Source organism: Trachinotus anak, unplaced genomic scaffold (assembly GCF_046630095.1).
Source record: "Trachinotus anak isolate AG129_WGS33_773 ecotype Australia unplaced genomic scaffold, CSIRO_AGI_Tana_v1 ptg000008l, whole genome shotgun sequence".
NCBI classification, from domain to species: Eukaryota; Metazoa; Chordata; class Actinopteri; order Carangiformes; family Carangidae; genus Trachinotus; species Trachinotus anak.
Genome location: NW_027273859.1, coordinates 8,657,092 through 8,685,000, shown reverse-complemented (window position 1 = coordinate 8,685,000; position 27,909 = coordinate 8,657,092). Strand labels below are relative to the sequence as shown.

Genomic DNA, 27,909 nt, shown 5'->3' with positions numbered 1-27,909 from the left:
CTTTCCGAAGAGACTGGAAAAAAACAGACACGTAAGCTCAACAAAAAAAACAAAAACTACCAGCATGTAGTAAAACACATTTTGGAATGGTTCCTAAAAACGACATCGAAGAGATATATGAAATTGTATAAAAGTGGACAAAAAAGTGTTTCTCTCAATTTTCTGACAACTAAATTTACATCTTAACATATTTTCCCCCGAAAATAGCAAACAAAAAACATACAAACCCCCTCAAATCTAATCTTCCAGCTGGGGAACGCAACTGTCAGTATGTGTCAGTCTACAGGAGGAACCAACACCTGGAGCAGAACGAGACGGTGGCCTGCCCCAACAGGATTCAGTTATCCTGCATCCAATCCACCCCCACTGAGATTAGTCCTATGCCCTGGGTGAACCCGGCGACCTGCGACCATCTCTCAACCGACAGACCAACTGACACCCCCACAACACACACACCCACACACCCACCCACCCACACACACACACCCACGCCCAGCCAAAGTTCCACATTGCAAAGTGTCTCAGCCAAACAACAACAATCTTATAGGAGATCAAACATGCTGAATGGAAGCCAACAGAAGATGCAGAATATGCTGAGATCCAGTGGGAATTTACTTTCTTCTCTTCGTATTAACAGCCATTTATGTTGGTGAGCTCCATCAATGCTGGTGGAGCAATAGGACGGGGTACATTTTTTTCTGATGAAGTCACCACATCTGCGGTTATGAACACTGTGTGTTTCAATGTCTACGCTCTCTCTCTCTCTCTCTCTCTCTCCCCCACACACGGACAGATCCACGCTTGCCTTCGCGCCACCAAACATATTCAGAGCAGTACGTAGACGCTCAGGCAGACACATAACGCACAACCTAAAGGGGGTGAGGGTGTGCAGCATGACCCCCTCGCTGACTGCTGGCCATTTCCCTCCAAAGTCCACCTCAACTCCCATGAGGTCTCAGGCAGCAGCTGAGTGTTCAGTGATGTCTGCAATTATCCCGTGTCTAGACAATGTCTAGTGAAAGACAAGGAGATGCACATTCTGCACAGGCTCTGCTCTATAGAAGAAAAGGCCCAGAATAGACCACAATGTCTTTCGGTTGGTGACGTGGTGCTTCATGAAAAGGTTAGAGTCAGACCAGGAACTCAGCCAACAAGCACCGACGTAAACAAAAAAGCAGTATACATTTGAAATGTTCTCTAGCTTTTCAAAAGAAAACCGGTGTTATCCTCACAGGAAACATGCAGTAGAGTATTTTTTGGGGCTCGATTTTTATTTTGCTCATAACAGCCTGAAGCATCTTAGTTATAACAATTTATCTCTAGTTTGAGTCTATCGAATTCAAGTTTTGTGGATTCACACTTTAGGATATGTGTTATTAAATTCCCCTGTGCTGCATTTTATTTGTTTAAAGTATAGCATGAATGAAGCTTCTGTATTCTTCAGTCTGTGGTGCATTTGATGAGTGTCAGGAACTGGGTGAGACTAAGAAGAACATTATCTAAAGGACATATTGAAATACAGACCAAGCATGTTACATCTAAGGTTTTATTGTGTCATAATTCAGTTAGGCAGTTTTGGAATAATTGTCGTCACTTTCTAGACTGTAACGAAAAAAAAAGTGATATTAAAAATGTTATTTTGTCAGTTGGTTTCCAGCTGTTCGCTGCCTCCAAAGCTCATTCAGATTTTAGTTTTTAAACATCAAACTTTCTCGCAGATAAGCACATTATCAGGTTCTCATTTTGAGATAAGTTCTCCATAGTAAAGAAAATGAAAGTAAATAACCACAAAACAACCAAAACGACACTGAAGCTCGAAGCAAAGGCTGAAAGATACAATGGGTTGCGGTGAAAGAAAAGCCTATGAGAGAATGAGCAGGTGTGGTGGGAAAGACCCATGGGCTTCAGGGAGAGAATAGATCAATAACTAATTTCAGTACCAAGCTTCACTTGCACAGTTTTCCAATAAATGCTGGATGGAGAGCACTGGCTTAGCCCTCCCCCCACTATCTCTATTCTATCACCTTCTACAAGCAGGGATTGGACTCTGTGGAAGGAGGCTATTTTTTTTCCCAGCATTGTGATTGTTGGTTGGGTGGATTATGCTCCTACTGCTAGTGTATTGTATAAATGTAATCCAACATTGCCACTTCCATGTGTCCTCCATGAGTGCTCTCACAACCATTCCACATACGCCGTCTCTGTATCTTTAATGTTTTTTTTTTTTTTGTTTTTTTTTCTCCACCGTTCTGCCTCCTGCAACCCCTCTCCCTCCCTCTCTCCCTCATTCGACCAAGGCCAGTGTTGAGGTTTTGTCAAGCCTATGCAGGGAGATTCAGACAGACAGGAGAGTGAAGCGTGTGTCATGCAGGGCTGCTGCTGCTGCTGCTGAGGCTCTTCTCCTCAGAGGCTGTGACCTAGATAACCAAGAGGAGCTGGAGCGCCTGCAAGCCTTGGAGCCACTCCAGCTTCAGCAATGTCAGGAAGGGGTTAGTTGTGTAACACAATGTCCTATTTAGTTTGCTCGTCACACACATGGACGCAAACACATATGTACCCTATGGTGTTCCTGTACCATCATAGTATGCTTCTTTTAGGGACTGTTTGTTTTATTACCAAAGATGGGACGGAACGAAAAATAGCAGGAAAAGGAGCCTAAATTCATCTGAATTTAAACATAAGCATTAAAAACGCTTTATATAATTTTCCACGCCAGCAGCTGCTGCAGCTACAGCTACATTGTGTCACAGTAAAACCATGTCCAAACATCTACAGGCACACTCTTCCTGCAGTGTTGTAGCATTTTGTTCCTGCTTCTTCATTCCAGCATTCACTCAACTGATGTTTATGATGTGTATGCACACAACCATGAGACAAATATATAGCAGCGACAATATCCCATATAACAGGTGAGTGGAAGAGTCATATTCAGCGCTGCACTGCCACTACCTGGTCAGTTAAAAACAGTAATGTGTTGACAAACAAAAACAATGTCAGCATGCATTTACTGGATATATGGATCAGGACGCTGCTGGTGAAACACATGACTGTTTTATTGGTCCACCTTCATGACAAGAAGATACACAAATTCCACAATACTACACCATCGTGTTAAGGAGATAAAATATAGATGGACCTCACTGTGCTAGAACAACTTTAATAGGTTGCACAGAGAATAACTGAATCTTTGACCCTGGCATCTGAGCTACTTCTGATCCGCAGGAGCAACACTGCCATCTGGTGGCTTTTATTTTGTACTGCAACACTCCTCACACACTCAACTGTACCGCAGTTTAATCATCAGTGCCAACTTAGTTGCAACTCAAATGCTTATTTGTACATACATAAGGTTGTATGTTGAAGTAAACATACACACACTTGTCTGTAGGTTTGGCACAGACAACACACAATGAGAATTCAACAAAGGCCTCAATGGTTTGTTGGGTTTAGCTTCATTTAAGGACAAATGTCCAGACATTTTATTCAGATTACTTCAGGCCTGTTCAGTCTTTCATTTCAGATTTTATGTAGAAGAAAAACGAGGCAGTAGCACATCGTCAGCGTTGACTCTGTTGGGGCTTGAAGCAGTCCCAGCCAGGCTTTGGGGTATATGTGTGCTCAGGGAGCAGAAAGTCTTTCAGTCTGTCTGGTAATGGCAAGGCCTTGACTCTGTCTTCCAGTGGCCACGGCTGTAGGTGGCTCCTTATAAATGCCCTGCAAAGGCATCGCAAAGCAGGAGGGCTCGCTTCATGCTCTACTGCCCGGCTGTGCAGGTCAACCAGAGCCTGAGCATATGGGTGAGGGTCCTGACCAGGCACAGGGAGCTCTAGCCTGAGAGGCAGATGTAGTGTGGGGAGGTTTACCCTCGCTAAGTCAAGCAACACCTCAGCTTGCTCCAGGAGCTCAGAGGCGCGACTCTGATCAGAGCACTGCTCCAGGGCTGTTTGGAGCCGCTGGAAAAGGAGGCTGTACCCTGACCAACAGGAGCTGCCGTGATAGGAGCAAGCCAAGGAGGCTCCGCTCTGCATTAAGAGCACAGCCAGAGGAAAAAGATGGTCAAAGTGCCCCAGGCTCGTCTGTGTCAGGGAGGGCTCGCCATCCTCATTCAGACAGCAGCTGGGGTCTACACCGTGAGCCAGCAGCAGCTGGGTGGTTTTTAGGCAGAAGTTACCAATCGCAGCAGCGTCCTCCATGTTGGCCTCCAGGGCCTCCTTAACCAGAAACACCAGCGAGGACTCAACTGTTTCACCGTCCACAGTAGCAGCATTCACGTCAGCACCTGTAGTGAAGATATGTTAAGATAAGATAAGATCGCCTTTATTATTATTAGTCCCACAGTGGGGAAATTCACAGTGTTACAGCAGCAAAGTGGCAGTGCATAGAAAAAGAAAGCTGCAAAGAAACTGCAGTAAAAGATATTTCAAAATGATAAGTAATAAGAATATACAAATTATATATAGTGTACAAAAAAAAGAGAAAAAAGAAGGAAGCATCACTCAGAGAACAGATCTAAAACAGTTAGCCAAGGTCATGTGTACATTAGAGTACATGCGTCTCAGATAGTGACTCTTTTGAGTTATTGTTAAGGTCATTATGAAACAGAGCTACTGATAATTTACTGGTTACAGCTTTTCAAATGAGCCATTGCAGCTTATTCCAGCAATTTAGTATTGTACTTCCATAAAGTATGATGACATGCAAGACCATTTTTTTAAAAGAATGGTGAAAAATAGCTCTGAAAACAGTGAATCTTATATTTCCCATAATGCATCATGATAGCATTTTTAATTAGAGGTTCTAAATGCCCTTGGTAGATGCCCATGTCTTTCAACTCCACAACACCAGCTTGTCATGAAGGCTTTCTGTTATAAATTTGAAGTGTCCAAACCCCAATGACATCATTATGACATCATCAGGGTTATTTTCTTGACAAGGTTCCCCAGAGCCACATTATACAACTTGATAAGGACTCAACATGACAAGTGACAGATCTCCATGCTTTAAAATCAGGCAACTTAGTATCTTTTGCTGAGGTCTGTGTTGAATGTGGTTTATCCAAGTCTTTTTTTTCCCCCATTCTTTACAAACTGAGCTCTGATAAAAATAAAACAATTATGAGATCTGAGGGCAACTTTTTTGGGATTTACTTTCAACTTTATACTTGTTGTAGTCCGCAACATCCTGCATGCAACTCTTTTTGTAAAGAATCCCATTGGCTTGCATATAAAGATTCAGGTCTCCCAGTGGCTTTCTTGGGTCGGGGTACACTGGTTGTAGAAACCTACAAAAGACAGGCCTGTGGCACAAAGTCTACATGAAGGTCCCCTGTGATCATACTGTACATGAAACCTTATCCTGCCGTACTGTGAAAACGTACTGTATATAAGTGCTGTATGTGCATATTTTAGCCTGAAAAGCACTGACAGTTTCATTCGAACTGTTTCCCAGGTTTCTGAATGTAGTGGTTTAACCGTGATCCCGTTTCTGAACGACCAAAACTGGACCAGAAGGCCCAGTGAAAACGAGCGGCTTTCCCCAGTCAGTACCTCTCTCAAGAAGAAGCTGGATGTTCTCTGTGTTGTGCACAGTGAGTCCATCGCTGCTTGCCAAGGCATGGAGCAGAGGAGTTTTCCCTTTGGAGACAAGATCCAATAAATTGGTTTTCAGATTGAATGAATGTGTGACTGAGTGAATGTTTTGGAATCAAGCTGGACAATGTATATGTACCATGTTTATCCCTTGCATTGACATCAGCACCTAGGTCCAGCAGGGTGAGCAGGCAGGGCAGTCTCTCTGACTCCTCACTGGCAAGATCCAAGGGACTGCTCTCATGGATCTACCACATGACATACAGTGTACGGTATTTACACCAAATGAAAAAAAAAAACTCAGAGGGTTCAACAACAAGAGATGACAAAGATACTTGTTTTTTCTAGTTAGATGGTTGTCTCACCCTGTCCCTCTTTTCAATGTCGGCTCCGTGCCCGACCAGCAGCCTCACCATATTTGGCCTGTTCCTTAAAACTGCTATATGTAGTGGGTTGTAGTATGACACTGGGTCTGGAGAATGGAAAACACATGTAAAGAGAGAAGAAATTGAGTCTTGATCACTGGGTGGAAACAGAAATCAGACAGATGAAGATTTAGGATAAGTCTGGACAGAGCAACACAACCTTCTACAGACTCTGGGCTCTGGTGGTCACTACAACAGAACTCCAGATTGACTCCCTATATATATGTTACACTTTTGCTTCTGTAGTTTCTGTTCTTAAATGTGAAGACAAAAAATATCAAATTCTTGAAAAAGATTAAGTCACTTTTATATAGTAATATTTTGCCTGCTTTGTGGGAGCATTTGTCAGTGTTAACTTTCTGGAAAGAAGCATCCAAGAAATATGAAAGATGAATGAAGCCGCCTCTGCATGGATCCCCTAATTATGTCCCTGGGGTAGCACATTTCTATAACCACCAGAGGTCACCACAGCAGAGTCTGGCTGAGCCCTGGCAGGTTTCCACTGCAATTTGCACAAGGGAGACTTATCTCTCAAGTGTATTCGGATGACAACTTGCTCATTATACATATGCAGTTACTTGTGTAAAGCGGGGAAACGGCACGTCCACTTGTGTTTTGAAGTGGTATCTGTCATTAAATGTTCTGTGTGAATTTAGAGCAGAAATAATTGTGTGTGTTGCAGCCAGGGAGCCATCATCACACAAAAAAGTTGAAACAAGATGGACACTAGAAAACTAATTACCTTCCTCACTCTTCACACAGCAAAAATACATTTCCATTTGAAAATAACTTGTTACAGTTACTAAACCTTAATGACACAGAGTTAATGCACAATTTGAGCTTCTTATTACCTTTTCATTTTCTTTTACTTTGAAATCTGTGTGGTATTATATTCTAGGTTGATACCACTTGATTTTTTTTTAATCAAACTGCAAAGAGACACATTCGTTCACATGCAGGTATCATCAACATAACATACCAGTGTCTGAGATGCCAGCATCTGTCTGAAACATCCACCTGTGTTTACAATTTCTACATATGTGGTCACCCCAAATGTGTGATTGGCCTTGAACTGGTAAATTCAATGTGTATTACTGGAAGTGATAGACCTACTGCTCCTGAACCTGGTGCTGGATACCAGTAGAAAACAGTAAATCATGTTTTTAGTGATTGCACTGCACATCATTTGAGGACAGAGTTATTTAAAACCATCAATAGAAATAATTAATCTTATCTCCAAAATCATTACTCACCTTCAAAGTTTAGATAAGCTCCATAGCGTAGAAGGATTTCAGCTGCGTACACCAGCCCTCTCTCTGCCACTTTAAACAGAGCATAGCTGATGCCTTCTACAAACACTTCTGACTGGGACTCTCGCTCCAGAAGCTCCACTAGAGAACTACACAGACCGGACTCGTCCTCTGGGCCTCTGACTCTGCACACAAGAACAGAAAGAAGCACCGATGCATTCAAAGTGTGGATAAGACCACCAGTGTTTCAACCAGAGAACGTGCACTGCAGACTGCCACTGAAAACGAAGTTAGAAGTAGTTACTTTGCTCTTGCAAGTCTTAGATTTGATTCAACTTTTCTGTCATTGCACAGAGTACAAGTACTGTGACAACGAAAAGCATCTAACCAGAGGTGCAAAAAGCAGTAAAGTAGTAATAGTAGTAACATATATATATGTACAGTATGTATAGTGATATTTAAATAATACCAAGGAGTAGAATACAACTGACTGTTGGCAAACTTTTCATTTCTGAAGAAGCTTTATCACCTCTGTGAGGGAACAATCTGTTACTGCAGTGACTTAGTGGTAAAATATAAACAATAACTCAAACAATATTTATGGCTTCAGCTGTACCTGTCCTCCTGACGACCACCGTCTCCTTCTTCCAGTCCAACAACACACATCACAGCATCTACCAGCGGCTGATACTCGTAAATGATCCTTCGAAACCCATGGAGGAAAGGCATGGCTCCTCCGTTCCCCGCAGCACTTGTCAATCGGTCCCTGAAGTCCCAAGAAAACAAATGCACAAGTTGGGTACCGAGGTTGTGCCGGTGCCAGAGAGGGTGACAGTGTTATCAGGGGCTCCAGTTATCTCTGGAGTTCAGCTGACAAATGAAAAAAACGGGGGACATGTTAAGCTGACTTGCTAAGGTAAACGCTTTGTGGCGCTTTACAGAATAACACATGGTCCCTATAGATGTAACTATATCATCTCTGCCCACACCACGACTTTACTCCCCACGTTAGTAAACGTGACATTTAGCTGCTTGACTTACAACTGTGGCCATGCCCTAAGAAAGAAGTTATATTGTCAGTTAGCAGGTAGATGTTAAACGTCGCAGTTGACGCTAGCGCTGTTAGCTAAATTTACTCTTACTGCGACCTTTTATTTGCTAAATTCTGAATTGAATTATTGGTGTCTGAGAGAAAATATTTCAAAGAGGAAAGTTAGTATTAACTCACACTGATACTCACGCTAGTCGGTTTCCTACAAGATAGGAAATTGCCACCACGCCCACATCGGTCCGACAGTGTTTTAATTCCCCTTTAAAGCACAGCGGTACCGAGGGTTCCGCTCTTCATAATATGAAAATACGATAATATTTATCCAGTTCGCCGTCTTGTGAGTAGTTTGTGAAGATGACAAATATCCTGTAAATGTCATGAAATGATGGTGCTAAATGATGGTGGAAGAAGTAGACTGCTAACAGGGTTTTCTCAAGTAAAAGTACCAATACAGCAATCTAAAAATATTCCAAGTCTTGTTTTCAAAATCCTTCTTAAGTAAAAGTACAGAATTATCAGAAAAATGTACTTAGAGTATCAGAAGGAAAAATGCTTTAAGATTAGGGGCCCTCATTGCTGTTCATTATTATACTACATATATTATATATTATATATTATATTACTATACTATATTATATTATTATATTGTTATTACATGAATAGACCATTAATACTTGCATTAATATTTAAGTAGTATTTCACTGTTGTGTCTGGTCAATGTGGTGCTAGTTTAATCTACTTTGAATATATATGAGTTGTGTGGACTAATATTTGCTGTTCTTTCGTTTTCCTTTTCATCAGAATCAACCAGCTAAACAATAAATGAGATGAACTGGATCCTCTGTGTTTGTGACCTTGTTTTAAACCAACAACTCATTGCGTTGATCTACCATAATCCGGAACCAGTCCCTTCACACACCCAGCAATACTTTACAGTGTATACTTAAAATATGTTTAAGTATAAATCTTAGGGGGTGTAAAATAATTAACTGGAGAGGAAATAATAATTAAAAAAAAATTTTTAAAAACCCCACAATAATAAAAATGTAAAAAACTGTTTTCAATTTTAGGATTTTTCTTTTATCTGGGTCATTTAAACTATTATTGACATGAAACTACATCAGAAGTTTAAAGGGGAAACGTCTCTTTGGTGGAACTACTAACAGTTCATACACATCTGTGTTTTTGTGAGGGGTCAAAGCCAAATGGTTTGATAGCCAATGATTTAATATATTTAAAAAAAATGGTTTTAGATGGTTATCAGTATATGTCAAATCTTAATCTGAACAAGTAATAAAGTAACAAGTAACTACAGCTGTCAGATAAATAGTAAAAAGTACAACATCTAATGTGAAATGTAGTGGAGTAGAAGTATAAATGAGATCTTCACAATGTGACTTCCTGATTAAATATTAAGTATAAATAAATAAAATAAAAGCAAAGGAAAATACATGAGTAAAGTAGAAGTACCTCAGGCTACTTGAGAAGTGCAGTACTTGAGTAAATGTTCTTACTTTCCATCACCTCTGCTTACCTGTCATTCTTACATCTGGCTGATAGAACAAAGTACTGGACCTAAGCCATATTGTCAGCTACACCCTTAACTGTGGTGCTAAACCTTGATAATTATTAATTATTTACAAAGGCTTACTTAGGAAGGCACAGTCTTTTAAAAATGTTTCACTTAAACAGACATCCCAATAGTAAACTGTGAGTATTAAAAAAGTCAGTGATCAACTCTGAATTTTTTTTTTTTTGTATAGCACAATATGTTAAATGGCTATAGATGACAAATTTAACAGATCATAATTCATAACACTGTATCTCCCATGTTCTGTTATGTATCTAACAAACCATTTTTCATATTTCAGCGATCAAGTCATTGATTAACAAAAAAATAGATATTTTTATATGGTTTGATTCTCTTACTGAAAAAACAGTGTGACCAACAAAATATTATACCACCAACTCAAACAGCTGAAACACAGGTTTCCTTTGTCCATATGGCACATTAGTCTAAGACAGCAGCATTTTGATTTTCTTTTTTCTTTTTTTTTTTTTTGACATCTACTCCATTATGCTGACAGCATCTGGTTGCTAACAGTTGCCTTTGTCCTGTTTAGCAAACACACCCCTGCCGTGTCTGGATTTGGTGACAGATGGCTCGTTTTCAGAACCACTCAGGAGATCTCTCTCACAAAAGATGTCATTTTTAACACATCTGTGTCCAATTTTGAATGCAGCTTATGTTGATGACAGTGTGTTTTAACACAACATATGTTGTTGCTGACATACTGTGTCATGTTTCAGAAAGCAATGCAATAAATGTCATGCTGAAGAAGACACGTAAGTTAAACTGACACATCATTTTTTAAGAGTGAGAGACTACTGGTAAAGTAAATGAAACACTTTTTGATTGAATGGTGAATTGTATGACAACAAACAGGATGTGTTAAATATGGGCTGTTGGGATGGTGGGGTTTGAGTGTGACGATAAAGGCTGCCAAATAAAGAAGAGATTTCTAAACCTACCTATTAGATCTCTATTTTATATTGTCTCTATTTTCTGTGATTACACATTGACCTGTAGTAAGAGGGTCACCAATTCATGTAACATCATATAGAATAAGCTCTAGCTTCGGCCTACACCTTTTTGGCCAATATTGTTGTGTTTTTGTTTTTTGTGTGTTTTATATGTATATGGACCAAAAAAAAAATGACTGAATTGAAATTGAAAGACATTCAGTGACAAGAAAACCTGCAATATGCATTACAATAGCACTTTCTAGGAAACCCTTACTCTACCTACAATGTACTGGTAAGGTGTGAGATAACTTAAGAATAAGATGGGTTAAAATCAATAAATTAATAAATCAGATAGGATCATGTCATCATTTTTAACGCTTTAAGCGCAGCTGTGTGTGTTTTATACAGGTGGGGTACAGTATGCTGTCTGATTGCTGAGCAAATAATGGTTGATTCAAACTCTGTCTTTAGGTGGCAGCAATGCTGCACAGGAAAATTGACTACAGCCTGGAATCATGAGTGCTCGGTTTTACACATGCATGAAAATAAGCCTAACCCATCATGTAAATGCACACTTGGGCAGAGACACAAAGAGATAGCACTGAGAATCTATTTGACAAACTGAGAGCTGAGCCTCTCCTCTGGAGTGGAAAACAAGGTTTGATTAATTCCAATTTTGTCACTTTCAAGACAGTTATTATTTTCACATTCAAGTCACTCAATCAATAAAGCATTGTTCCCTGAACGGATGGCAGCTTGCTCCGAATCCCTTGACTGTGGCTGAAGTTGCTTTCGCTATTTTCCAACCACACTCAATTTACCCTCTGTTTTCAAGCCATGCGCTCATGAATAATCTACTTTACTTCTCCTTTTGCAAATCTGTCGGTGATAAGTTCCAAAGTCTTTGTGCACACACCTGTCATGGTTCCCTGGTGAAGCAGACAATCTCTTTTCTCACTGAAGTTAATTTGTACCTTTGCCACCATGTGGTTACAGGAGCATACTGTTTCTTGTCAGACAACAGCAGGTGGCACGATACACCCACCGTTTGGCGGGGGAAAAAAAGAAAAAGAAAAAAAAAAAGGTATTTCAGCTGCAGGGTTCCCTCCAAGGTCCCAGGCTCAGTGTTAATACAGGTTCTTGAGGAAGTTTGCAAAGCTCACTATGGCACAGTGGGCGTCAGTATCGTTCACAAAGCATTGTATTTCATTGCAGTGCCTGTGGTCATCAAAATGTTAAGATTTAAAGAACTGCTTTCACAAGAGTCACTCTTTAAAAAAAAAAAGTCTTCTCCCTGAGGAAATGCACAACTTAATATGACTGAAACTACTGATCTTAAGTTTTTGTTGTGCTTTACTCCAGTTATGCTTAAAATTCAGCCCCACTAACAAAAAAGAACCTCACAAAGCCACAGACATTTCACACAGATATAGTAATGTAACCCCTCTCAATACTGCAGTGACACAACTCACTGGGATTATAGGTATCAAAGAGTAATGGTAGTAGTTAAGAACAAAGCTTTATCAAAAACATCACTCTTTGTGCTGTTTGTCCTTTTCCTGCTGTCTATATTTGAGTTGGATTGGAAGATGGTGGCAAAGGGGGGAAAAAGAGGGAAGATAACTGCAGTTCTATCCCTATACCCCTTACGAGTAAATTGGCTCTTTATTAAATTTAGCCCCCATCTATCAATACAAAGAATTGTATCGGAATTACTTTGTTGGCCACAAATCGTTGGCAATAGATTGAGCCTCTCTTGAAACAAGGCCATCATTTATCTGATTCACATTTCCTCCTGAGGTGCAAGGAAGCAGGACACAATAAGACTTATATTGGCTCCCTGGGTGATAGATGTGACCCCCCCCCCCCCCCCCCCCCCCCCCCCCCAATCTCTGATTACGAGATTACCACGAGTAAAGTAAGAATCTATTAAATATTTAGACCTGTTGGTCCCCTTTGGATTCCCTCTATTTTTATCAAGCAGCACTGCCAGGGGAGCTGAAGCATGGGAGTCTCCCAACACCGAGGAGATTTATGCACTTACAAAGTATTCTGGAGTATGCAAAGCTGTGTAATTTCTCCCGGGAGGGGCGATGAATAAAGGAGAAGTTAATTACCATGGATACAAAGTACTTTTAAGATGTAATAAAACAGAACACACACAGAACTCCTCAGCTCCTGAAAAAGCTACACACTGAGGTGAAAAGTGATAGAATACCAACGGTGAAGGTGAAGGTGGAGGCAGTGAAGTGATAATAGAGTGGCAGTGCATTGTGGTTTGGCTTCCCTCAGTTCCATACTGAGAGTTAGAATTATCAGACCAGCAAGTCTGGGCCTAATATCCTTTTGTGCTGGCAGCATATTGCCGAGTGAAGATTGTGGATGGAAATAATCAGCCCTTTTAAAGGTCAGGGGAAGTTAAGCACACCCAAAGTAGACCATGACACATTCTAGCTGATAAGAAATAACTGTCTGTGTAAGGAAGAATGAAGAGAGTTCACCTTGTCCCATGTATGGTATCGAGACAGCTCAGCTGTCAGTCAAATATAATGGCACATATGCAGTCAACTCAAACACAACTACAGGACATTTTTGAGGCAGAGTAACATTATAAAGTATTTACAATGTGGTCAATAGACCGTGGAAGAACATTTGTCTTTTAAGACAAACTCCTGAGTACATTAAACAGAAGGTTGGAGCTGTTGTAACAAGAAACATAGTGATGGTTTACTAGATTAAACCTGCAATGAATTGATTTTTGGCCACTTTGGGGCAGAAACAGCAGAAAACACTGACATTTAATCAGGTTTGAAGTTACAAATATTTGCCTGTTTGCACAACAAGCAGATATGGAGCAACATTAGCATTCATGTGGAGTTATGTTTCTGGCCACCAGGAGAATGTGCACTTACTTTATTAGGAACACATGTGTACCTTCTCATTCATGCAGTTATCCAATCAGCCAATCATGTGGAAGCAGTCTTAGTGCATAAAAATCATGCAGATACAGGTCAGGAGCTTCAGTTAATGTTCACATCTAATGTCTGGGGACAAAATGAATGGCACATGGTCTGCATATGTGCCATCATGAATGGGGACAAAATGTGATGTCAGTGACTTTGACCGTGGCATGATTGTTGGTGCCAGAATGGCTGGTTATGAGCATTTCTGAAACTGCTGATATGTTGGGATTTTCATGCACAACAGTCTGTAGAGTTCACTCAGAATGGTGCCAACAAAAAGCAAAAAAAAAAAGAAAAAAGAATCCAGTGAGCAGCAGTTCTGCAGATAGAAATGCCCTCATGATTAGAGAAGTCAGAGGTCAATGGCCAGACTGATATGAGCTGTCAGAAGGGCAACAGTAACTCAGACAACCACTCTTTACAACCGTGGTACGCAGAAAAACATCCCTGGATGCACAACACGTCGTAACTTGAGTCCAATGAGCTACAGCAGCAGAAGACCTGTCAGCCAAGAGCTGAAATTTCAGGCTGCAGTTGCCACAGGCTCACCAAACCTGGACAGGTGAAGACTGGAAAAACATAGCCTGGTTTGATGAATCTGGATTTCTCCTGAAACATGCAGATGGTGGGGTCAGAATTTAATCTCAACACCATAAATCAATGGAGCCAATCTGCCCTGTGTCAACAGTCCAGGCTGGTGCTGGTGGTGGTGTGAGGAATGTTTTCCCTACAACAATAAATCACGGTTTGAATGCCATAGCCTGTCTTAGTGTTGTTGCTGACCATGTGCATCCCTTTATGGCCACAATGTACCATCTTCTAATGGCTACTTCCAGCACGATGATGCACCATGTCACAAAGCGAGAAGTTGTCTCAAACTGGTTCCATGAATGTGAACATCACCAGTCACCGAATGTGAATTCAGCAGAACCTTTGTGATGTGGTAGAAGAGAAGATTGGCAGCATGAATGTCATGCAATCATCTCAACATGAAGCTGAATTTCAAAAAACAGTTTCAAACATCTTGTGGAATTAATGCCACGCAGAACCGAGGCCATTTGAGAGCAAAGGGAGGCTCTACCTAGTATTTCTATAGTGTTCCTAATAAAGTCCTTAGTGAGTGTATGTCCAGTATTCACTCATTTATTTTTGCTTTTGGTCTAAATCCAGAGAAAAATATCTGTCTCTGTAGGTGTAAAACGTTTAGCTAGTCATTAACTCTGCTGGTGTGGAGTACAGTCTTTTTTTTCTGAGAACAGCTGTGTGCTGTGTTTAAAAATTGCGCTATGAGAGCAGTAAGACTGAACAGTAAAGTTGTGGGTTGGAAATCCAGAGCAATGAGCTGGATGGAGACACTAAAAGCCTCTGTAGAGTGACCCCTGTAAAACGGCAAATCCCACGCCTTGTTTTTTGTAGAAGGCTAGCAGTTTTCCAGTCTGTTATAGGCTGAGCTAACTGGCCGCTGTTTGTCACTTCATATTTAATAGACAGATATGAGAATTGTATCAATTTTTTAAATTGAATTATTCACCTGAAAGTGAATACATGTATAATCTCCCAATAATTGAACTATTCCTTTAACATAAAACTATTTATTATAGCAGCTTTGAAGAAACTAAAAGGCACTAACATTGCTTTCAGTAGACTAGGCAGCAAAATAAAGGACAAATCATTTGGGACTGGTGACTTGCAGCACTGTAGGCTATGGGAAGGTCACTCTTTGCCTTCCCTCTGGGCATCAGGCTTGAAAACAGAGTGACGGCCCCAGAGAGGCTGATAAGTAAATACAGTTTTAATGGGCTGTGAATGGCTGGTGGTAATCTGTGCAGACTGGGAGTGGGCAAGGCACAGAGGGTGACAGGGCATTCTGCAGCGGTTATTATTAATGCTATCATAGATCAGATAGGCCAGGGGAGGAGAATGAAAGGTGGTGATGAATTTGGGCCTCCTGTCTAGCAACTGACTGGAGGACAAGCTACTGAGGCTGGTTAAGGTCATAGATGAAGGATACCACCCAAAAGAGGACACAGGGGACAATTCATTATGTATAATATAAAGGAGAGGATGGTATACGCCACAGGGGACCCACTGAAGGTTATGGATGACAACGGGAAACTTCAAAAACACAGCCTGGTTTGTTTCTACTCACCCATTTGGGTGAGTAGAAACACACTAGGCTGTGAGATTCTTAATATGTGAATGTCTCACAAAAGTTATAGGATACTTATTATATAGGCTACCAGAGACTGATTTTAGTATCCTTGAGAGAAACGGTGTCCTTACAGGAAACTAAATTACCAGATATTCCAAAGTAAAAACGTGGCGATAGGTGTCTGACAGTGGAATTGCAGTGTGTTGTATCTGAATGTGTTTGGCATTTCACTCTTCGCTCTATTTTCAAGGCATGAAAGCTTCCAGATCTTTTTCAAGGCATCAAAGACTTGAGACCTTTCTCCGGACATCAAAGTCATAACACCTGTCCTAGAAGAGGTCTGCAGATCTTAACATTGTATCTGTCAAGACACCATTGCTTGTATTTTGGCTTGTGAGATTACTGTTCAAATATTGCATCACTCTACCTGTTTTTTTTTTTTTTCAAACTTCTAGATTTCTAAATCAAATGTATCTGATCATCTTCAGGAGAATGATGGATGGCGTGTGAGTTTTTCGGCAGCCAATGCCTTGGTAATTTAGCCCGGGAAATGGACTTACCATGTGCAGAACTGAGAGGAGTTCCTCTACTGTTTTTAATGACTCGCAGCTACAGACGATGTAACCTAAGCCTCTCTGGCTCTGTCTAGAGCTCCCTCTGATTTCCAGCAGCTCAATGGACCTCAGTGTAGCGTGGGCTTCAAGGGATTTGACTGAGTGTCAAGCTCTAGAATGAGCTACTTTTGGACGGCTACCAGCCTTTGTGTGAGTGATGTTCCAGCCCACCATTAAAGCCAGGGAAGTGAGTGCTCTACATCAACACTTTTGTCCTCCTCCCCCTCCCACCTCTAATGCTTTTTGCAGCTGTACCAGAATGAGTTTGTTTCCAGGATCAAATTGCACACATTTAGGAGAGAATAAAAGCTTGGCTCCTTTTAGTAGAAAACTGGAATTTGAAGTCGACCAGAGAGGATGCCTTAAAAATTAGGACAGATGCAGAAGCCATAATTACGATTTAGTGGTCGAAGAGATTTGTGTCTTGTACCTTTACAAACATCTTTACAACAACCAACTGAAGCAGCATCCATACACTCTATCTGTGTGAATGAAGGGTGTGTCCTGGGTGATTTTCTCTCCCTTTGCCAGGTAATTGATATATAAACTGGTGCATACGCCTGATACAGAGTCAGGTAAAGTATAGGTGGTGATACTGCTTTCCATATACATGTAACTAAATCATATAAAACTGGTGCTTTACATGCAACAGTGTGATGTTCTTGTAAAAGAGACCTTGCATTTATGTTGTGCACATACAATTTCAGTTGTATGGTTAGGAAAGTAGTTGGTGTCTGGTACTGTATGAGTTACTTTGATCAATAAAGATTGCATTCTTCTGTAATTTTTTTTAGCAATACATTAATTACGTCTCAAAACAGCACAACTCTCTTTCTCCCAATCAAAATACAAACCAAAGTAATGCAAGATCCTAAACTTAAACTGATCACAGCAGAGGCAGACAAGCGAAGCAGAAACAAAAATCCGCAGGAAAAGAATGATTACACTGTGGGTGACACATCTGATAGTTCTGTATTTAGTGTTCATGGGTCTTTCTTTATCTTTCTTTCACAACACCATCTGGACTGCACAAAAAAAGAAAAAAGAAAAAAAAAATCTGCAGTGTGGCTCATGGTTTAATCAATTACCAGATTACAGTAATGGACCATGTTTTGTCTCATTTTCTGTGTTTCAGTTTTTGATGAATTCATCAGCAGCTGCAATTATGTTTTTTTTAAGTCTCAACAGATGAATTCAAACCATGGAGAATATGAACTACTGAAATACCGTGCCATGCATCACCTCATGAAAAGGGTCTCTAGTCTTATATAGGGTAGTCCACAATGTCATATTAGAGGGCTGCTGTGCACACGTTAAGAAAAACTATGCATGCTGGGATATACCTTATGTCCCTGATTGCCCTGAGTAGTCTGACAATGCAACAAGGACACTGAGAGCCCACCGTTGAGCACTGCAGAGGTGGCTCAACACAGCGCAGTCACTGAATGCATCTCTCTCAGGATAACAAGGCAGACATAATCAGTAACACTGGTTTCGCTGACGCTCACTTTAATCACCGACTTCTAATGTGATCTCTGCAGTGTCCACGGAGTCAGCTGTCTGCCGCCTTCCGTCCTCCACCTCCACGCTTCCAGCGGCACAAAGCTTTTTTGGCTCCGCCCTGATGCCACACGGGGTCGCTAGTGCCCGCCAAGTGGTGCGTTCAAGCAATCATCTGATTCTGGACATGTCATTACAACTTTTTAAGTCGTTCTCTTTTTTGTTCACAGTGGGCGTCGATAGGAAACTGCATTTAGAAAAGCTGTGAAGATATGACTTTGGTTCACATGTGTACAAATCTGCGTGAGAATCTGTGTGAGCTACTTAGAGGGAGATGCCTCGGGGTTTAATGTGAATTCATTTGGTTAAAAAGTGTCTGATAAGGATAAAAAAAAAAAAAAAGTGTTCATGTTCATGTTCACTCTCACCACCATGAGCGGGGTGTGATGTGTTTCCAGAGCGCCACACGCCCCCCAATTTGTGCCAGTGCTTGTTTCTGTCACAGGCTTTCCTCCTCTCCGCTTCTCTCGACGCGCATTGGACGGGCTGAGGATGCGTAAGCTCCACTGAAACTGTCGCCTTCAGCCTGTCTACATAAACATAGACCGACAAAACGCTTGAAACCGGACTTTCGCTGAACATTTAAACCACCTGGTGTCGAAGTCTAATTAGAAGTGACAGCGGAACATTTGGCTCCGGGAGCAGAGCTCTGTGCGCTCTGCCGTGGCCGCTGAGCGCTGCTGAAGTTGCGCTCAGCCAGGACTCCACAAAACCTGAAGGTTGCCTAAGGTGTGGATGTATGCCGACCCGCGCTGCGTCTTGAAGTTCTCTAATTGTCGGCAATATATTTCACCGTACATGATGTCGGGCGGGAACCGCTTCCATTCGTGCCAAATGACTGGAGCATACGCGCTACACAGCAGGCAACTTACTCAGGATGGTGATGTGGAGGATACAGAGCACACAAGCTGAGCAACTGAGGGCAAGGGATTGAATACGTTTTCAGTTCGCTCGCTTTTGGATGAAACTGCTTTGGCACTCAATGAGCATGACTGTGGAAATGCACAGCAACACTGTGGTTTCATTGTGGTTTTACCTGCAACCATCTAAGCGTTTTCTCCTCCAAAGATGCATCAAAGAGTGATGCGAAGCTGCGCGCAAGTTCCTTCTTTGACATTATTGAATTTTCCCGACAAAAACAAGTTGATAAGACAACACTGAAAAGGTTTCCAAAAACTATTGCACGATCTTTTTGTTAGCATTTCCACAACTGGATGAGGCATGACATTTTTTACCACAAAAAATACGTTTTCATTTTTCTTACTAACGATGGCGAAAGTGGGATTTTTTTCTTTGAATTAAGCCATTTCGGCTTCCATACAATTTTTTGGAGGGATTCTTGTTTTCCTAACGTCTCAAAGAAACATGTTGCATATCATTGCGCTTCAGTCGGCGCTGTTACTTTTGGGAGGTAAGCACAATTTCAATCTCTTTACATGTTTTCTTGTCTACTCTTCACTAGTTATATGTGTTTTTTTCTTTTCTTTTCTTTCTTTCTTTCGTTTTATTTTTTATTTTTTCACAATGTTTAGACAGACAGACATAAGGCAGTTGAGTAGCAACTGGAGCCTACTTGAGAACCAGGGGAGGGAGGGCAATAACATCCTGTGCGTCACTGCTATGTGAAGGTGCCAGTCTGCCACAGTCTGAAGTGATGTGCCATACAGTATTATACTGCACACATCTCATTTACTTTCACTCCCTGACAATAATTAGAGTTCATATCTGTTCACTTATATATTTTGTGTTATGAAGAATCCACTGCACCTGTGCAACAAATCCCAGAGCAGCTCTGGCCTTAAATAACATTTATCTCATGAATATTTTAACATGACAGGGATTCTCCTGTGCAACAGCAGCTTTGGGGCTTTATTACTTTGTGGCTTGTCAGATTATTATATCAAAACTCATCTCAAAGCCCATAATTATTTTATGGGAGTAGTTACACAGGCCTGCAGTGGCGTGAGATCTCAAATCACAACATGACAGTAACAACATCACATCATGCTATAAAAAAATCTTTCTTGCTGTCCATCTGAGTTCTTGTTATATGGATGACAATGTAATATTCATAATATTCAGTTTCAGTGCACATGATATTGCATCAATCATTTAGTGGCACAAGGAGGAGAGCAGCATTAACTTTGGCTGCCCTGCAGCCAGAATATACAAATCTGAGGGCAGCTGGTGGTCTGGCTAATGAATCCCTTCTGTCTTGTGGGAAAAAGGTTTAACCCTGAAATGCTGTTTTTGAAAATGTATCCTGCCCTTTATTGTGAATATTGTCTCCAGATAATACCTTTTTATCTATAGCAGTTTTCTTTCTTATTAGAGGGATCCATTCATGTTATACCTTTAAGTAAATTAAAAAAAAACATTGTTGAGCTGTTCAGCTTCAAATTGTCAACTTATCATCAAGTGCAAAGAAAAACATATTTCTAATGCAGCACCTTGCTTGTTTGGTTTTTTTTTGCCTTGAGAGAAAGAATCATCATCCGCATGTATTCACAGAAAAGCCCACAGCCAATCAATTATCAGTTATTGGTCCTTATAAAAGAATCGCCTACACGAATCTATAGAGTGACTGGCAATGCTTTTCCAGAAGTTACCACTGAACACTCTTAGGCTGCATCTCACGAGTCGGCTGTGCACATACACCTTGAAGATGCCTCTTTGTCGGGGCTCAGAGGATATTTGACAGCGCCTCTCTCATGAGTGCTGACTCACTGGCTTGAAGTGTACGTTAATGATGTTTGCCATATGCCAAGGCCTTCTCGGTATAACCATTCACAGTATAATCCTAATTGAGCATTGTGTGTCATAAAGCTGCAGGACACAGCTTCTCACTGTGAATAGTGATGGAAATTGATAACACACTCCAGGAAATGAGAGGATCCGATCCGTGGTTGGAAAATGCCTCCACAGCATAATGAAGTCATAATTAGGGAGGGAAATCTTGTGGTCCTCTGGTGTGACTGTGGCTGTATCTTTTGTTTGAATAGCAGAAATATTTTCAAAGCAGAGAGTTACCAGAACTAATTGTCGAAAAAAAAAGTCTGCTGAAGAAAATGTCATTGTGATAAAATGGAGATAAGGACTTAAGGTCTTGTTCTCTGATTTCAGTCAACTGACCTTATTCCTTATATTTCAAAAAGTCTGTCCTCTGTATTAATCGAAGCCACTAGGTGTGTTCTAGTGAGACACCTCACTTGGATATTCCTGAGAGGAATATCCAATCTTCCCTCCCTTCATCTTATCCTTGAGCTTAACAAGATCCAAAAGGGGATCAAGCAAGGATAGCCTTCAGTCTACATCTTTAAGTACTAAGCACACAGCCCATGGTGCCTCTTGTCTCCGCCATGTGTCTGTCCTCATGCGTCTATCCCCTGTCAAGGGATGTGGCTTGTCCTGTAGGATTTTTTTTTTGGGGGGGGGGGGGGGGGGGCTCCAACATTTTATTAACCCAGCAGAAATTCTTACAGGCTCTTTCTCAGTGGAGAGTTTTGATCTGTAATTGTCTTCAGAATGATCCACTGCTGTGGTCCTGCGCCCCAGTGCTGTGGCACACATCCAGCTCCTCTTCTTCTGCCCCTGGCAGTCCTTTAAGCCTTGCAACTCATGTCCTTGAGCAAGCAAGGAGCGAGAAATAAGAGAGAGGGGTGACATACTGCACAGAAAACGCTGTCTTTTTTTTTTACTTTACTGGGAAAGAAAAATATGTCTCAAATCCAGGGAATAACACACAGTTCTATGCAGAAAAGAGTAGACAATATGAATGGACTGTTTGTGTTTGTCTTTGTGGTTTGCTACACAAACTGGTTGTAGTATGTGTTTGCTCGCATATCATCATATGAGTGACCAACGTTTAATTGAAATGAATCCATCAGCTGGACTGTTATGGTAGAAATAAAGACAATGACCACTAAACTAAGAGGCCTGACTTCCTCAACGCTCCTGGGATAGTTTTTTTATTGCGCTGGAAGATTTAAAATAAAGCCTTTAAAATAAAGCCTAATTGAGAGGCACTAATCCTAAATTCTGCTTTCAACCTTTGACATCATCAATTATGCTTGTATCAGGAGCATATGGCCGTTAAGATTTAAATGAGTCTCTGTCCAAAGTGAGCTTGCATTAAATAAAGACCTGTGATGTCATTTAGCTGGTGTAAATGAGTTATGGGGTTTATTTATGGATCAGAGAATGTGAAAAGAACAGAGGAAATCCCTGGCATGGTGGTATTTTTTATCAAGGTTATTTTACAGCTGTGCTTTGAGCACACTGCGGTGCACTTCTGAGATTTGTGACAAGAGGATACTGATAAAAAGAGGCAGATTTTTCCCCTGTCTCAAATCCAATTTGGCGTGGCCTGGGTGTTTTCCGTGGTTTCTCTTCATGGCAGGAGAGAGGAGAGGAAGAGGCACAGTGGCAGCTTGCCACATGCTAGGTTTGAACTTTTCTACTGTGTAATTACCCACCATCACGCTATATGTTTGTGTCTCGCACTGTGCACCTTTGTTTCTTTAATGACCGTTTTATGAAACTCACTGAGTAGGTGGACTCTCAACTAAATCCCTTGTACAGCTCCTTCATGCTAATTATACTTAAAGTGTGTGTGTGGGAGGCATACGCTGAAGCTTTCCAATCACTGAGTCAAAAGAGGTTTTTTTGCCCCCATAAATTTATATATCATCAGTATAATGTCCTATAATGTTTCCACAAAGCCCATCTGCCCTGTGTTAATAGGCTCTTTATAACTGCCGTGATCTCACAATCAATTTAATCAAATTTCATGATTAGAGAAGGTGAATGGAGGAAATCTGCGTAAAAGCTTTAAAGGGAGGGGCTGTGAATGTGTGCGTGTGTGTGGGGGGGTTAATTGTAATAATTGACAAACGTGCTGATGCAGTGTTTGTGTGTTCTTTCATCAGTGGATAGTCGTGTCTGAACAGAGGACCTCCTCCTCATAAATTTGTTGGGGAGTTCGCAGCCCAGACTGTCTGCGTCGGTTAGATGTGGTGCAGCAGAGAGAAAATACCCAAGATCTCCAGTTCACGTCAGACTGCACACTGTCTAGAACTCATGTAAAGAAATGAATTCATTGTTAATCATGTGCTCAGACCGCACGGAGAATTTCAATGTTATCAGATTTAGAGCACAATTTAACTAGAATGGCTCTCAGTGGAGTGAATACGTCCATCAAGGCCAAACATGTTCTTCCGCCTGATCTGGATAATTCACTAAATCTCTATAACATAAATACATCAATATTTTTTATTTTCATCAAGATCCATACATTACCTCCTGAGAAACTGATGAAACCAACAAAGCACGCCCTGTCTCACAAAGTTAAGGAAAGTGATAAGGAAAATTCCTGGATCCACCCTTTTAACTGGACCCACACTAAAATTGAATATGTTCTTTCCTAGCCCAACCTGTTTGGTGCAGATTGGTTCAGTACTGTTCGTGTAATCCTGCTGACAAATAAGCAGACATAGGGGAAAACACAGCTTCCCTGGCTGAGACAAAGATCTTGTGAGGAAGGACAAAGTTTAAGACTTTGAGACTGGCTGTGAGTCTACAGCCGTGCTAGAAGCTCGGTGAAGCTGTACTTAGGCCCAGCAGACCTTTGAGCCAAATGCTAATGTTATTGTGTTAACATGCTCACAATGACACAGCTAACAGATTATAAGCAGGCAATAAATGTTAACATGCTAACATTGACTAAATAGTACTAAATACAAGGGTATAGCTGATATATAATTATAATTAGTTTTTCAGACAGGTCAGGGCACTGCCAAAATTGTTAAAGTTCTGGGCACCAGAAATGTGTAAAGCAAAATAAATCCGAGTCTGTACAATAGATGTTGAGACTTTTCACTCAAAACCTCAGATGTCAACCCTCTTGTTGGATTTCAGTAAAAGTTGGGGATCATCAAATCCATAATCCTCTGGTGACTACGAATGTTTGTGCTAATCTATCTACTGGATGTTGAGCTATTTCACTGCATAAGTGAAAATCTTGATCCACTGATGGCGCTGAATGAAAAGGATCATAAAAGTCATTAGGATTCATCCTTTGGGGACCATGAACACGGCTACAAAATGTTACTGTAATCCATTCAATAGTTGTATAGGCACTTCACTCAAAACCAGAAATGTCAACCTCTTGGTGGCACTAGATGAAAACTCAGGGAATTGCCTGAATCACAGGATTCATCCCCACCCCCAGAGAACCCAGAGAAATAACATTTAGGTGAAACTATGGGCCTGTATTCACAATATTATGAATGAAATGTTCTCTATTTGGAATCAAGTCGTGGTGTTATTGACTTTAGCCTACTAATTACATTAGTTGTGCGCTATTAGATGGATCCCCCGCTCCAGTAGGGAGACCTGAGGTCCAGCAGTGATGCCATCCCCTGCCCACCTCCCCCTTCCCCTTCCTCCACAACCTCTGTGTGTGAGACCTTCTCAGCAGCAAGCAGACATGCCTGCACAAAATAGAGGGCGGCCACTCCCCACATGTTGACATAATATGATTGATTCGACATGCAAATGAGCGATAGAAAACTGGTTCGCGCAAATGAAAGCTAAGAAATATTCCGCTTTTTTTTTTTGTTCTGTTTTTTTTGTGAGCGCTTGTGCCACCCTCTCACAAGATGCCACCCTGGACGGGTGACCATATCGCCCATATCAGGATCTGCCACTACATTAGTTGTTGAGATTTTCCACTCAGTGGGATCATATAACTCATGAGGATTCACCCTCTGGGCATTATGAACGCCAAATCACTGCTGCTATCCCTGGAGCCCTACCGTTAGCATGGCTAAAATTCAGTCACTCAGAAGTCACTAAGAAGATCATACTAAAACTTTCTTAAGAAACATGTTCAGCAGAATGAAAAGAACGAAGAGAAATAAGATGTTCCCCTCATACTCGACAGCGCTCTGAAATTCAGTAAGCCACCGCAGCGGTTCAGGCTGACATGCCTACCTCTTCAAGTGACCACTTCCTGCAGTTACATAATGCAGGATCAAGTGCATTCTCATACCAAATGATGCAATATTTTTGTAACACTGTAAGAACTGACATGAAAACCCATCTCACTCAGGAAAGAGTAGAAACACAGGGAAGCAGTTCATTAGGAATAGTTTCAGCTCCACCTGTTTGTTTAGTTTGCTCTGTGGACTTTGATGCAGCTACACTGTAACTATACACAACAATTTCAGCTAAACTGAGCCCCTCTTGCAAGTTCTCCCACACATGCAGCCTAGACATCTTAACAGTGCTGAGATATGATGCTGTATTTCCTGCCCATAATGTCCCTTAAAAAAACCCTTAAGTATTTATAGCTTAATTCTGTAACCTATTTCTTTACTGCAGGTTTTGTGTTGCTTTTTATAACAGCTGAACATTTTTTATTCTGCATGAAGGAGGCGGAGGACAAGACAGTTTCACTGTTCACTGTAATATGAAAGCTATTGAATCATGTGATATTAAAAAAAAACAGCAGAATAAAAAGTGGATTATGTTTTTATTACCTCAGTGCATTAATAAAATGTCATTAGTCTGGGAACTTTCTCTGGAAACAAATACTGCTAAGACAGCATCCAACAGTATTAGATTTTATGTAGTACAGGCTGCATTAAGGCTCAAACGTTAATGTTACACTCAAGAACTTTATTTCCTTGTAACTATTGTGTCTTGCCTGGAAGCACAAACGTGCAAACAGAAGCAACATGAATACTTTAGCGAGACATTAAAAATTAAAAACAGTTAAATCACAATTTGTAAAAAACAAAATGATTTTTTTGCTGCCATTTATAGCATAGCTCCTTATATGCTGTTCCTTAGCCGGTGTCTTGCTTTCCTTCCTGTCAGTGGAGATGAATCCATAACTCCAATTGGTTATGCATTTTTGATTTGAGTAATCACAGGCAGGTGGCTGGACAAAAGGCTGTCACTACATCCGAGAGAGCTTAGCACTTGGTTGTGTGCAGAGCTGTCGCTGTCTATCAGAGGCATCAGAGCTTAATGCATTAGAGGCAATGATCTGACAGGTACATATTGTCAAGGCCCATTGACTTCTTTGTGGTGGGGCTGATTGATTGTCGAGATTATGTTAAAATGAGAGTTGTGCACCTCTTTCTCATTCAGAGTGGTGTGCTCACGCCGTAGAATGCTGAGCAGCAGCCTCAAAACTACCACTGAATTTTAATTTTTAAATATATTAGTTTTATCCCTGAAGCAGTCTATTCTGTTTCTGAGGAATCACTGTTATTTGCCGGAGCTGGAACAAGACGGAAGAGTTTGTTGTGCCCTCTCATCTGTGACGGCAAACCAATGAACAGCTGCATGAAGAATGAATTATGGTGGATGGAAAGGTGCTTCTGACACAGCACATTTTATAATTCGAAACAAAGAGCATTAGGCTAATGTAAAAGTCTTATGGATATAAAAAAACAAATCACTGACTGAAATCAGCATATTTATCGTCAGTGAAGCAGCTCAGGGCTTTACGTCAGCGTGACATTACAGATTAACATTCCCGCTCGTTCGTTTCTGTTCAAAATAATGACAGTGTTATTCTGTCTGAATCATCAGATAAAATTCACATTTCCGTGTCTCTTGTTTTCACTATTAGCTGTATCAACATACAGTTGCTGCATTAATATTTATTGATATATTAATTATAATATTACTTTACAGGAAAAAAGTATCAGCGAAAAACAAAATATGGTTTCTACAATATCAGCCACCATTAAGCAAATAACTTCAACCGATGTCAAGGTTTTACTATAAAGTAAACTTTCAAACATCAAAACCAATGCAGATAATTACTTAAAGAGTGTTAATGTCAAATATAATTTCATCCATAAACACAACACATTGTCCTCATCTCATACTGTCCTGTAGAAGATGTTACTGTGTTATATCGTGTAGTTTACATGGACCACTGCAATGCAGTAATCTAGTCTGCATATTAGCCCACACTGGCTTATTGCAGATCTATTGGTATTGGTGTTTACAGTATGTTGGACCATACATAATAAGTTTCAGTAGAGAAATGCCATAGATATGTTTGAGGTGGTTTACAGACAGTATCTCAGTTATCATAGTTTGTCCACTAAAGAGTATGTTTTTTTTTTTTTTCAGCAGTAAAATGTCCAGCTCAGGACATAGCATGATCACATTTCTCTAAATTTGCATTCATTGATTTTTTAGCCATATTTATTCAGCCTTACAACAGGTTGCTAACATTGACATATGATTACTTTTGAAAGTTGGCATTCAGCTCGAGTTGCAAATGTTAGTCCAATCTTTGCTCTCGTTTTAGCTGTTTTGGTCTCCACCGACCTCCTGAGGGAAATATCTGTTTAGCTGTTAGATACCCCTCTTTGTTCATTAGCCAGTTGTTAACTGTGTCTGCTGCTGTTTTGTGCTGGGAAGGTGGCAAACAGCTGGTTTATCAGTTTCTTCTGTGAATACAGCTTCCTGCTGCTGAGAGCGGTGAGAGTGAACCTGAACAGTTCATTGCAGACCCTGAAATAAAACACACAGGGGAACTGCAGAGTTGGTTGATTCATAAATATGAGTGACGACTTTCTCATTACACATAGTCATTTGATAAAATATTTATATAAAACAATATAGACTAGTGGAGTTTTGATAGCCAAATTTATCCAGCATGTCCACTTATAGTAAGTGTTAAATGCGTTGGTATTGGCCTCATTATGCAGTATCAGTGACGCTTTAATGTACATGTAGTGTATATCATGA

The 27,909-nt window shown here is 40.8% G+C and overlaps 2 protein-coding genes across 4 annotated transcripts in view; one reads left to right on the top strand and one right to left on the bottom strand.

Moving 5' to 3' along the window:
• Window positions 1–3,035: 3,035 nt before the first annotated feature.
• asb6 (ankyrin repeat and SOCS box containing 6) lies at window positions 3,036–8,601 on the bottom strand. 3 transcript variants are annotated; one of them, XM_071482346.1, is made up of 7 exons: window positions 8,504–8,601; window positions 7,880–8,029; window positions 7,267–7,448; window positions 5,954–6,060; window positions 5,728–5,836; window positions 5,547–5,633; window positions 3,036–4,279 (listed from the first exon to the last, which is right to left on the bottom strand). In XM_071482346.1, the coding sequence occupies exons 2-7, from the start codon at window positions 7,990–7,992 to the stop codon at window positions 3,558–3,560; spliced, it is 1,320 nt and encodes a 439-aa protein (XP_071338447.1). In that variant the 5' UTR covers window positions 7,993–8,029; window positions 8,504–8,601; the 3' UTR covers window positions 3,036–3,557. The 3 variants fall into 3 exon arrangements, with proteins under 3 accessions (XP_071338447.1, XP_071338448.1, XP_071338446.1); XM_071482347.1 differs by having other exon boundaries at window positions 7,880–8,133; window positions 8,504–8,536; XM_071482345.1 differs by having other exon boundaries at window positions 3,278–4,279; window positions 8,492–8,569.
• A 9,724-nt stretch (window positions 8,602–18,325) lies between these two features.
• The window catches only part of LOC139623795 (transmembrane protein 132C), a 128,950-nt gene continuing 119,366 nt past the window's right edge, over window positions 18,326–27,909 (top strand). The window contains exon 1 of the mRNA XM_071482342.1: window positions 18,326–19,540. Within this exon, the coding sequence (XP_071338443.1) occupies window positions 19,495–19,540 (46 nt within the window). The 5' untranslated portion in view covers window positions 18,326–19,494. The remainder of the gene's footprint in view (window positions 19,541–27,909) is intronic.